At 46.2% G+C, this 13,558-nt stretch overlaps 1 protein-coding gene across 2 annotated transcripts in view; it reads right to left on the reverse strand.

Moving 5' to 3' along the window:
- HEATR5A (HEAT repeat containing 5A) overlaps positions 1-13,558 on the reverse strand; it is a 231,919-nt gene that overhangs the window by 203,695 nt on the left and 14,666 nt on the right. For both annotated transcript variants that reach the window (XM_063947464.1, XM_063947463.1), the window contains exons 5-7: positions 13,247-13,409; positions 12,747-12,907; positions 12,309-12,558 (exon numbers count right to left, since the gene is read on the reverse strand). In XM_063947464.1, the coding sequence (XP_063803534.1) occupies positions 12,309-12,558; positions 12,747-12,907; positions 13,247-13,409 (574 nt within the window). The remainder of the gene's footprint in view (positions 1-12,308; positions 12,559-12,746; positions 12,908-13,246; positions 13,410-13,558) is intronic.

A 13,558-nucleotide genomic window follows, 5' to 3' on the forward strand; every position in this document is an offset into this window, starting at 1 on the left:
GGGATCAGAGGAATGGGAGCAAACAAGTACACCAGCTGGTAAACCCATGGAGTTGTCAGGTCATCTACCGCTACTGACTGTGGGTCCCTCGACCTGGAACAATAACACTTGCGCTTCTTGTCGAGATGCCATCATGTCGATTGGTGAATACCCCCACCGGACGTGTGAAACCACCGGAACACCTCTGGGTGGAGGCCCCATTGCCCAGGGAGCAGATCGTGTCTGCTGAGGAAGTCTGCTTCCCAGCTGTCTACTCCTGGAATGAAGATCACCGAAAATGCTACTGCGTGTTTTTCCACCCAGAGGAGAATTTTTGACACCTCTGCATTGTGGCTCTGCTTTTCGTTCCGCCCTGTGGGTTTATGTACATTACCGCTGTCACATTGTCCAACTGGACTTGAATGGCCTGATTCTGAAGAAGAGATGAGGCCTGCAGAAGGGAGTTGTAGATAGCCATGAGTTCCAGGATGTTTATTGGAAGGATGACTTCCTGATTTGACTATATTCCCTGAAACTGCACCCCCTGGGTGACTGCTCCCAACCTCTGAGGCTTGCGTCTGTGGTTAGCAGAATCCAATTCTGAAACCCGAACGTCCAACCCTTGACTAGTTGAGAAGTCTGTAGCCACCATAGGAGGGCGAATCTGGCTTTTGGTGACAGACAAATCCTCTGGTGCATGTGAAGACGCAAACCGGAATATTTGTCCAACAGATACAGCTGGAAGGGCCACGCATGAAACCTTCCGTACTAAATTGCTTCGTAGGAAGCCACCACTTTCATTTCCCCAAGAAGGCGTATGGAGAGATGCACTGAGATTCGACTGGATTACCATTGCTTTTTCCAAGGGAAGGAATACTTTCTGAGACTCTGTGTCCAGTATCATTCCCAGGACCTGAAGCCTCTGCGTTGGTTCTATGTGAGATTTTGGCAGGTTCGGAATCCACCCATGATCCAGGACTAGTCTGGTTGAGGGGGCAATGTTCAACAGCTGTTTTCTGGATGGTGCCTTTATCAGAAGATCATCCACGTACGGAACTATGTTCACTCTTTGTCTGCGGAGCAACATCATCATCTCCGCCATCACTTCGGTGAACACCCTCGGTGCCATGGAGAGATCAAATGGCAGGGCCTGAAACTGGTAGTGGCAGTCCTGCAGTGCAAATCGTAGATAACAATAAATAAACCACAAGCACAAGCAGTGGTTTAATATTGCTATTCTGAAAGCATTATTTATTATAACAAAAGTTTTTATGTTATTAAATGTTATTCTATTTTTAAATCTAGAGCGCTCCTTACTTATTAAGTAACACAAAATTTCCCTTGATCACTTTATTGATTTCCAGATAATTAATTAAATAGGAGCTGCTAATATATCTCACCTAAAAATAAGAATTTACTTACCGATAATTCTATTTCTCGTAGTCCGTAGTGGATGCTGGGACTCCGTCAGGACCATGGGGAATAGCGGCTCCGCAGGAGACAGGGCACAAAAGTAAAAGCTTTAGGATCAGGTGGTGTGCACTGGCTCCTCCCCCTATGACCCTCCTCCAAGCCTCAGTTAGGATACTGTGCCCGGACGAGCGTACACAATAAGGAAGGATTTTGAATCCCGGGTAAGACTCATACCAGCCACACCAATCACACTGTACAACCTGTGATCTGAACCCAGTTAACAGCATGATAACAGCGGAGCCTCTGAAAAGATGGCTCACAACAATAATAATGTCACGATCCGGGTATCTGGACGCCATTACTTACCCTTCAGATGCCTCCTAAGGCTGGCTCAGCGTTCCAGGACCGGATCCCGCTGTTCCTGAGTTTCCACATGCAGAATGTCAGAGTGGTGATTTCATCAGCCGCGGCCTCCGCTGTGCCCGCGTGGTTAAATGTGCGCTTGTCAGTCTGGCGTCTCCTGTCTCCTGTGGCCGGCGTCGCCATTACTGTTTCAATTCTCACATGGATTACAAACCAAACTTCCCTCCAAGTGTCTGCATGGGCGCAGCAATCTTGGATTTTGTCATCTGATCATTTCCACCAATCTGCTGTCTGTATTGTTGATTTGCATAATTGCCTAGCCAACCCCTTCCTTGCTGCAGGTATAAGTAAGCTGTGCCTGAGCAAGGAAGGCGTCAGTGCTTTGGTTGTCTAACCTAGTTCCAGTTTGTCTCTCTCCTGTGGTTGTCTTCCAGGTTCCAGCTCCTGTCTCCAGACTTCTGCTATAGAGACCCGCACCAGCATTCCATCTGCGGTGTAGCCTGACTCTCCGATCCATTCTGGACTCACCTGTTTCCAGCTACAACAATCACCTGCTTCCAGCCCAGCTTCCAGCAGTGTACAGCTTCTCTTAAAGGGCCGGTGTCCTTTCTGCAGTTTACCACTCTCCACCGGTATTATTATTTCACCGCTCTCAAACAATCACCTGCTTCCAGCCCAGCTTCCAGCAGTGTACAGCTTCTCTTAAAGGGCCGGTGTCCTTTCTGCAGTTTACCACTCTCCACCGGTATTATTATTTCACCGCTCTCAAACTCCAAACTTCATTATTATTTCATCGCTCTCAAGTTCGTTTATTATTTAACTGGTCCCAGCCAGTATCCACTCCGTATCAACAACAGTCTGGTTCCAGCCAGTATCCACAGCAGCCGTTTTATCTTCAGCAGCCCAGCCTTTCCTGGAACACCGGCTGGTACGATCCTGGGTTCTCTCCATTGCTACAGTCAGGCCTGGTAAGGACTTTCCAACTAGAAGATTATAAGAACTGTCTCACACTACCAGTGCCTGTGGCCCTTGCCACCCTGTAGTACCCAGGAATTGTATTTATCCTCTGTTGACTTTTATGTTTCCTTTTACTGCTGCTGTGTTACGGAGTTTGTCATAACAAACATCATTGACTTTTATCCTGGTTGTCGTGGTCACGCCTTCGGGCAGTTATTCTACATGTTACTTACATGTCTAGGGGTCTGATACAACCTCCCAGGTTCCGTTACATCTCAGCACCTACAACTGAGGCTGCCTCCCGTCAGCTCAGGCCCTCAGTTGTGACAAATAACCCGATTTTTGTAACAATAACTATGTACAAGTATTGCAGACAATCCGCACTTGGGATGGGCGCCCAGCATCCACTACGGACTACGAGAAATAGAATTATCGGTAAGTAAATTCTTATTTTCTCTGACGTCCTAGTGGATGCTGGGACTCCGTCAGGACCATGGGGATTATACCAAAGCTCCCAAACGGGCGGGAGAGTGCGGATGACTCTGCAGCACCGAATGAGAGAACTCCAGGTCCTCCTCAGCCAGGGTATCAAATTTGTAGAATTTTGCAAACGTGTTTGCCCCTGACCAAGTAGCAGCTCGGCAAAGTTGTAAAGCCGAGACCCCTCGGGCAGCCGCCCAAGATGAGCCCACCTTCCTTGTGAAATGGGCATTTACATATTTTTGCTGTGGCAGGCCTGCCACAGAATGTGCAAGCTGAATTGTACTACACATCCAACTAGCAATCGTCTGCTTAGAAGCAAGAGCACCCAGTTTGTTGGGTGCATACAGGATAACAGCAAGTCAGTTTTCCTGACTCCAGCCGTCCTGGAAACTATATTTTCAGGGCCCTGACAACATCTAGCAACTTGGAGTCCTCCAAGTCCCTAGTAGCCGCAGGTACCACAATAAGCTGGTTCAGGTGAAACGCTGACACCACATTAGGGAGAAACTGGGGACGAGTCCGCAGCTCTGCCCTGTCCGAATGGACAATCAGATATGGGCTTTTGTGAGACAAAGCCGCCAATTCTGACACTCGCCTGGCCGAGGCCAGGGCCAACAGCATGGTCACTTTTCATGTGAGATATTTCAAATCCACAGATTTGAGCGGTTTAAAATGTGATTTGAGGAATCCCAGAACTATGTTGAGATCCCACAGTGCCACTGGAGGCACAAAAGGGGTTTGTATATGCAGTACTCCCTTGACAAACTTCTGGACTTCAGGAAGTGAAGCCAATTCTTTCTGGAAGAAAATTGACAGGGCCGAATTTGAACCTTAATGGACCCCAATTTGAGGCCCATAGACACTCCTGTTTGCAGGAAATGCAGGAATCGACCGAGTTGAAATTTCTTCGTGGGGCCTTCCTGGCCTCACACCACGCAACATATTTTCGCCACATGTGGTGATAATGTTGTGCGGTCACCTCCTTCCTGGCTTTGACCAGGGTAGGAATGACCTCTTCCGGAATGCCTTTTTCCCTTAGGATCCGGCGTTCCACCGCCATGCCGTCAAACGCAGCCGCGGTAAGTCTTGGAACAGACATGGTACTTGCTGAAGCAAGTCCCTTCTTAGCGGCAGAGGCCATGAGTCCTCTGTGAGCATTTCTTGAAGTTCCGGGTACCAAGTCCTTCTTGGCCAATCCGGAGCCACAAATATAGTTCTTACTCCTCTACGTCTTATAATTCTCAGTACCTTGGGTATGAGAAGCAGAGGAGGGAACACATACCAGAACGTCCACAGCTATTGCCTGAGGGTCTCTTGACCTGGCGCAATACCTGTCCAATTTTTTGTTCAGGTGGGACGCCATCATGTCCACCTCTGGTCTTTCCCAACGGTTCACAATCATGTGGAAGACTTCCCGATGAAGTCCCCACTCTCCCGGGTGGAGGTCGTGCCTGCTGAGGAAGTCTGCTTCCCAGTTGTCCACTCCCGGAATGAACACTGCTGACAGTGCTATCACATGATTTTCCGCCCAGCGAAGAATCCTTGCAGTTTCTGCCATTGCCCTCCTGCTTCCTGTGCCGCCCTGTCTGTTTACGTGGGCGACTGCCGTGATGTTGTCCCACTGGATCAATACCGGCTGACCTTGAAGCAGAGGTCTTGCTAAGCTTAGAGCATTGTAAATTGCCCTTAGCTCCAGTATTGTGTGACTGCTCCCCAGCCTCTCAGGCTGGCATCCGTGGTCACCAGGACCCAGTCCTGAATGCCGAATCTGCGGCCCTTTAGTAGATGAGCACTCTGCAGCCACCGCAGAAGAAACACCCTTGTCCTTGGAGACAGGGTTATCCGCTGATGCATCTGAAGATGCGATCCGGACCATTTTTCCAGCAGATCCCACTGAAAAGTTCTTGCGTGAAATCTGCCGAATGGAATCGCTTCGTAAGAAGCCACCATTTTTCCCAGGACCCTTGTGCAATGATGCACTCACACTTTTCCTGGTTTTAGGAGGTTCCTGACTAGCTCGGATAACTCCCTGGCTTTCTTCTCCGGGAGAAACACCCTTTTCTGGACTGTGTCCAGAATCATCCCTAGGAACAGCAGATGTGTCGTCGGAAACAGCTGCGGTTTTGGAATATTTAGAATCCACCCGTGCTGTCGTAGAACTACTTGAGATAGTGCTACTCCGACCTCCAACTGTTCTCTGGACCTTGCCCTTATCAGGAGATCGTCCATTTTCTTCGAAGAAGAATCATCATTTCGGCCATTACCTTGGTAAAGACCCGGGGTGCCGTGGACAATCCAACCGGCAGCGTCTGAAACTGATAGTGACAGTTCTGTACCACGAACCTGAGGTACCCTTGGTGAGAAGGGCAAATTGGGACATGGAGGTAAGCATCCCTGATGTCCCGGGACACCATATAGTCCCCTTCTTCCTGGTTCGCTATCACTGCTCTGAGTGACTCCATCTTGATTTGAACCTTTGTATGTAAGTGTTCAAATATTTCAGATTTAGAATAGGTCTCACCGAGCCGTCTGGCTTCAGTACCACAATATAGTGTGGAATAATACCCCTTTCCTTGTTGTAGGAGGGGTACTTTGATTATCACCTGCTGGGAATACAGCTTGTGAATTGTTTCCAATACTGCCTCCCTGTCGGAGGGAGACGTTGGTAAAGCAGACTTCAGGAACCTGCGAGGGGGAGACGTCTCGAATTTCCAATCTGTACCCCTGGGATACTACTTGTAGGATCCAGGGGTCCTGTACGGCCCCAGCGTCATGCTGAGGACTTGGCAGAAGCGGTGGAGGGCTTCTGTTCCTGGGAATGGGCTGCCTGCTGCAGTCTTCTTCCCTTTCCTCTATCCCTGGGCAGATATGACTGGCCTTTTGCCCGCTTGCCCTTATGGGGACGAAAGGACTGAGGCTGAAAAGACGATGTCTTTTTCTGCTGAGATGTGACTTAGGGTAAAAAAGGTGGATTTTCCAGCTGTTGCCGTGGCCACCAGGTCCGATGGACCGACCCCAAATAACTCCTCCCCTTTATACGGCAATACTTCCATGTGCCGTTTGGAATCTGCATCACCTGACCACTGTCGTGTCCATAAACATCTTCTGGCAGATATGGACATCGCACTTACTCTTGATGCCAGAGTGCAAATATCCCTCTGTGCATCTCGCATATATAGAAATGCATCCTTTAAATGCTCTATAGTCAATAAAATACTGTCCCTGTCAAGGGTATCAATATTTTCAGTCAGGGAATCCGACCAAGCCACCCCAGCGCTGCACATCCAGGCTGAGGCGATCGCTGGTCGCAGTATAACACCAGTATGTGTGTATATACTTTTTAAGATATTTTCCAGCCTCCTATCAGCTGTCTCCTTGAGGGCGGCCCTATCTGGAGACGGTACCGCCACTTGTTTTGATAAGCGTGTGAGCGCCTTATCCACCCTAAGGGGTGTTTCCCAACTCGCCCTAACTTCTGGCGGGAAAGGGTATACCGCCAATAATTTTCTATCGGGGGAAACCCACGCATCATCACACACTTCATTTAATTTATCTGATTCAGGAAAAACTACAGGTAGTTTTTTCACACCCCACATAATACCCTTCTTTGTGGTACTTGTAGTATCAGAAATATGTAACACCTCCTTCATTGCCCTTAACATGTAACGTGTGGCCCTAAAGGAAAATACGTTTGTTTCTTCACCGTCGACACTGGAGTCAGTGTCCGTGTCTGTGTCGACCGACTGAGGTAAATGAGCGTTTTAAAGCCCCTGACGGTGTTTGAGACGCCTGGACAGGTACTAATTTGTTTGCCGGCCGTCTCATGTCGTCAACCGACCTTGCAGCGTGTTGACATTATCACGTAATTCCTTAAATAAGCCATCCATTCCGGTGTCGACTCCCTAGAGAGTGACATCACCATTTCAGGCAATTGCTCCGCCTCCTCACCAACATCGTCCTCATACATGTCGACACACACGTACCGACACACAGCACACACACAGGGAATGCTCTGATAGAGGACAGGACCCCACTAGCCCTTTGGGGAGACAGAGGGAGAGTTTGCCAGCACACACCAAAATGCTATAATTATACAGGGACAACCTTTATATAAGTGTTTTCCCTTATAGCATCTTAATATATAATCATATCGCCAAATAAGTGCCCCCCCTCTCTGTTTTAACCCTGTTTCTGTAGTGCAGTGCAGGGGAGAGCCTGGGAGCCTTCCCACCAGCAGTTCTGTGAGGGAAAATGGCGCTGTGTGCTGAGGAGAATAGGCCCCGCCCCCTTTTCGGCGGGCTTCTTCTCCCGTTTTTCTGACAACCTGGCAGGGGTTAAATACATCCATATAGCCCCAGAGGCTATATGTGATGTATTTTTAGCCAGCATAGGTACTTTCATTGCTGCCCAGGGCGCCCCCCCCAGCGCCCTGCACCCTCAGTGACCGCTGGTGTGAAGTGTGCTGAGAGCAATGGCGCACTGCTGCAGTGCTGTGCGCTACCTCATGAAGACTGAGAAGTCTTCAGCCGCCGATTTCTGGACCTCTTCTCTCTTCAGCATCTGCAAGGGGGTCGGCGGCGCGGCTCCGGTGACCCATCCAGGCTGTACCTGTGATCGTCCCTCTGGAGCTAGTGTCCAGTAGCCTAAGAAGCAAATCCATCCTGCACGCAGGTGAGTTCACTTCTTCTCCCCTAAGTCCCTCGTTGCAGTGAGCCTGTTGCCAGCAGGACTCACTGAAAATAAAAAACCTAATAAAACTTTTACTCTAAGCAGCTCTTTAGGAGAGCCACCTAGATTGCACCCTTCTCGGCCGGGCACAAAAACCTAACTGAGGCTTGGAGGAGGGTCATAGGGGGAGGAGCCAGTGCACACCACCTGATCCTTAAGCTTTTACTTTTGTACCCTGTCTCCTGCGGAGCCGCTATTCCCCATGGTCCTGACGGAGTCCCAGCATCCACTAGGACGTCAGAGAAAAGACAATTGTTGTAAATTAGATAGTTAATTGTGCCTGATTCGGTCTATCCTTAAGATTAGACAAACCGTAGATTAGCCTGATGAGGCGGCCAGATCGGAATGTGAAGGTACGCATCCTTGACATCGAGAGACGTTAGGAATTCCCCGTCCTCCAGACCAAAGATTACTGCTCTCAACAACTCCATCTTAAATTTGAACACTCGTAAGTACGGGTTCAATTACTTGAGGTTCAGAATCGGTCCGGTTTCGGTACTACAAACAAGCTGGAATAGTAACCCTTGTGCCAATGAGGTGGAACTGGAATAATGACCTTGGTCTGTAACAGTTTTTGAATGGCGTTGTGGAAGTTTACGCTCGCCTCTTGTAAAACTGGTAAGCCTGATTTGAAGAAACTGTAAGGTGGGAGCTCCTGGAACTCCAGTCTGTAGCCTTGGGATGTAAGATCTATTACCCAGGGATCCTGGCACGATCCTGTCCAGATGCGACTGAAGAATTTAACCAGGCTCCCACTCTCATGTTTTCCAGGCATCGCGGTTCACCGTCATGCGGAAGGTTTTGAGGAAGCAGAGTCTAAGCCCTGTTCCTGTGAACCAGCAGTCGCTGGTTTGCGTGGTTTTCCTCTAGCACCTCTGGCGGCGGTAGAAGAACCTCTGGCCTTGCCCCTAAGCTTGGCAGTCCGAAAGGACTGTAGATTAGGTCCTGAGTAGGCCTTCCTACCTGGCGGAGCTGCAGAAGGTAGGTATGTGGACTTACCCGCAGTAGCTTGGGAGATCCATTTGTCAAGTTCATCTCCAAATAAGGCCTCTCCTGTGAAAGGTAGGCCTTCCACTCCTTTCCTGGAGTCCGCATTAGCAGTCCACTGACGTAGCCATAATCCTCTGCGTGCCGACACTGCCATAGCTGTAGTGCATGCATTATGTAAACCTATTTTTTTTTTTGTATTGCTTCCACCATAAGGTTCGCAGAGTCTTGTATATATTGCAGGAGCAAAATAATGAGGTAAGGTGTCTAACCCCTCAATTAAATTACCTGACCATTTAGCAATGGCTCGTTTAATCCACCCACATGCTATAGTGGGTCTCTGGGCCACCCCGGCAGCAGTATACAAAGATTTGAGTGTAGTCTCAATCTTACGATCAGCAGCATCTTTTAGGGAGGCTGCACCAGGCACAGGTAGTACAATTTTACGTGAGAGCCTGGAGACTGATGCATCCACTATCAGTGGATTTTCCCATTTATTCCTATCCTCAGGAGGAAAAGATGATAATAACCACCTGGGAATTTGAAATTTCTTACCTGGATTAACCCACGGTTCTTCAAACAGGGCATTTAGTTCCTTTGACACAAAAGTGGCTGAGGATTTTTTCTTAATGTTAAAGTAAGATTCCTCACTCTCCTCTGTCACCTTATCAGGGATATTTAGAACTTCTCTGATAGCATCTATGAGAGCCTGTACACCCTGTGACAGAGTACCGTCCCCTACCTCTGTCTATATAAAGATAGTGCAAACACCGGTGAAGTCTGAAATACACCAAGCATATTACAGCAAAATACCTAATGCCTTTGTAAATAACTGATTCAACACAATCGTCAGTAACACTCATCAAGCTCCAACTTCATTACGACTGGACCAGTCACACCCACAAATCACAGTCATCACCTGACACAAGTAAAAAAAAAGGCCGTGTGTTTCCATAAGCCAGAGAAAACTCACTCAACGAGCCAAAACAAAGCAAACCGAAAAAAATGCAAAAGGATATGTACTGGTATATTTTACATAAAGATCAACTCAAAAAAATTATTCTTTGCAGTATGAAGCACACGATTATATAACGTATCTGTCAACGGAAAGCCTAACGGCAACAAACCAAACAGCTGTAGTGCAGAACATAATACAACATTTTCCACAGAAATAAAATAAAAAAAGGAATTATTACACCTGCTCTGGGGAGGAGAGTAGCTGCTGCTTAGGATGTCCCTAATAGGGATCTCCGTCCCTATATAGTTGGGCTTACCATACTATCCCTTTAAACCGGGACACTCCTGAATTACACATGGTCTGTGGCTGGATGGAAATGTACGGTGCACATTGTACATCCCATACCTGGAGAGAACGTAATGGAATGTAGCCAATAAAAGGAAATCCCTGTTTACCAGCACACAATACCTACACAACTAATTATAGAAGTCCCTATGCCTGGATACCTCAGTATGGCAAATGATCATAAGAGGAGAGTATCATAACGTACATGAATGGGTATGCAGAGAAATGGCCAGTTAAAAGAGGTTAGTTACTGTAACCACGCAGACATAGATAGGAAAACAACTCAGAGAGTGATCTATTGGGCAGTACAGATAGTGTAATGGTTAGCATTACTGCCTCACAGCACTGAGGTCATGGGTTCCATTCCCACCATGGCCCTGTGTGGAGTTTGTATATGCTCCCCGAATATTCTCTGTAAAGCGCTGCGGAATGTGTGCGCTCTATATAAATAACTGATAATAATCTGATAAAAGACATCTGTTTTTCCAACTGTAGTGAAACATTAAATGCATAACGGAGAGTCTACTAGAGGGAATTTAGCCTTTTTCTTATTCATAACCGTACAGGCTATAGGGATTGTGCTACGAGGGGGGCTCAGACCTACCTATGTACGTATATAATACATACTATCCATAACATGGGCAGATGAAAAAAGGGCATTGACGCTGATTTATATAGACCCAGTGACATATCTAACCTGTTTAATGAAAGCTATAAATACATGTAATATTATAGGAGATATTTACAGTATGGACCATATCTTATATAGGATGTGAACTGGGGCTATGGTTGTCATTCCCAGTTGATCGCTAGCTGCATTCATTCGAAGTGCAGCGATGAGGCAAAAAAATGGCACTTCTGCGTATGTGGCGCAATGAGCACGTGTGGTGTACTATTACAACGAACGATGTAGTTTCACACAGGGTCTAGCGAAGCTTTTCAGTCGCACTGGTGTCCGCAGAGTGATTGACATGAAGTGGGCGTTTCTGGGTGTCAACTGACCGTTTTCAGGGAGTGTTTGGAAAAACGCAGGCGCAGACAATAATCTTACATATAAACAGGGTCAATTCATGGGAGTATTGCTAATGGGAGCAGGGTGTGCAGTACACACATGCACTTAGGTCCAGGGGGGTTTACACCGCACCTCCTGCACCCATTATAATAATGCACGGCAAAAACACAACTTCTTTGTACGCTGTGTGACAGCAAACTATCTGAGAGAGAGAGAGAGAGAGAGAGGTGAAACTTGCTAAACCCTTTTGGGATAGTCCAAGGTCAATGCTCCCCCACTCCCTTTTAGCTTACGCATCCTTTTGGGTGACGCTGTTGTGATCAGATTTTTTTTTAGAAAACCCTGTGTTAAGGCTTTGGATATGTTCTGGGCTTATATATGGTCCTACTGATTTACTATATATATATATATATATATATATATATATATATATATATATATATATATATATATATATATATACATACATACACACACACATACATATACACACACACACATACATATACACACACACACATACATATACACACACACACACATATATATATATATATATATATATATATATATATATATACACATACATATGTATATATACACACACACACACATATATATATATATATATATATTTATTACACACACACACACACACACTACAGAGAGCAGTTATGGAATAAATGTAGGCCTTGGGTGGAATTCAATTATTTGAAGTCGGTTGGGTGTCTGTTTTTTCCTATCTAATAGACAGGGAAAAAACTGACTCCCAACTGAATTTTCAAACAATTGAATACCTCCTTTTATCCACTAAGGATGTGGAATTGAACTCTATGGCATGTGGAAGTTGATTACTTGTGACTCACAAAGACCAGTACCTCCATAATGAAGACACATGGAAAAGATAACCCTCCTTTTACTAATAATACAAATATTCATATTGTAAATATACCATCAGTTTGATAGACTTTTCGTTTTTTCTTTATTTCAAGAGAAAACAAATGCATAAGATCTAGTAGCACATTATAGAAAGACAAAGGAGGCGGTAATGAGTGGTGGGGGTGACGAAACGTTTGTACTTACCCACAGACGTCATGAGCTTCTTTATGACCTCGCATATCTCTCGAGCAGCTTCCAGCTGGGCCTTCTCTCCCAGCAGTTCCCCTAATGTAGCTCTGAGAATATAGGAGGTGCAACGTCTAGCACAGGCAGCCTCTATGGCGTTCTGGGTTGTTTTTTGATGGGACACCAGGTCTAGCACATGTGACAAAAGTACAGGGACATTTCTAGCAAGCCACTGGCCTCCAAGTGTACTGATAAACACAATGTACGCCTATGGGAACAAGAGGAGTAAACATGTAAAAAAAAACTAAACACATCCCAACCTTGTCTACATTTCTCAAGTTCAAAGTTAGTTATAATTCCCGTTAAAAGCCATAATCAAACAGGAAGCCTCCTGAGGCTGATCAGAGCTTTAACACGACTGCTAGAGACAAAACGATTTCTGATCCAAAGGTCTACCTGAGTAGCTCCCAGCTGCACATGGCGAGTTGTGCTGCCATTTCCTCCCAGCAGGTCTGCACTACCTCTCAGAAACCCGGAATTCCCTCGCAGAAATCCAGTAGATAGGAGACCAAGAGCATCCTGCTGCGACAGCTTACGCACGTTTTGCCTTGAGGGAGCTGTTCAAATGGAAACCAGGGCACAAATATAAACATATAAATGGAAAGACAGCAAAACTCCACAACACATATACAGCACAATACATAATAATATCTATCGCTAGGTTATATAATATTATATCAAACATGCCAAAGGAAGAGCGATAATTCCATTTAACAAAGTGTAATTCATGATGAGCAATGCACAGAAAGTTCTAACTAGAAAAGTATACTAAATGTTAGGTATTATCTTTACTCGCTCGCTGCACTGCTTGTAATAAATGGAGAGGTTTATAAATGGCGATACACTTTATAAAACAGTTCAAGGTTCAGAACAGTTGCAACATCCATTGCACTCACATGTTCCCTGCACGGCTCTGGCTAGTACTTTCCCCAATAAACGGGATACCCCCAAGCGTACGTCATAACTGCTGCCTTCAAATGCCTTGAAGCAGAGAGAAACCAGGCTTTCTAGGTCAGAGCCCCACATAAACGATGCCTCGTTTTGAAGGGCCAGGAGACACTGTAAAAATATTAAAAGTAGTCAGCAGCATATTTTAGTACGTATTTCAATAAGTCAAATAAAGTAATAAATCGAATGATGGGAATGACGAGGAATTTACATTTTTTTTTGTAGCCTATTTATCAAGAAAAAGATATTGACGGTGTAAC

Source organism: Pseudophryne corroboree, chromosome 12 (assembly GCF_028390025.1).
Source record: "Pseudophryne corroboree isolate aPseCor3 chromosome 12, aPseCor3.hap2, whole genome shotgun sequence".
Lineage (NCBI taxonomy): Eukaryota > Metazoa > Chordata > Amphibia > Anura > Myobatrachidae > Pseudophryne > Pseudophryne corroboree.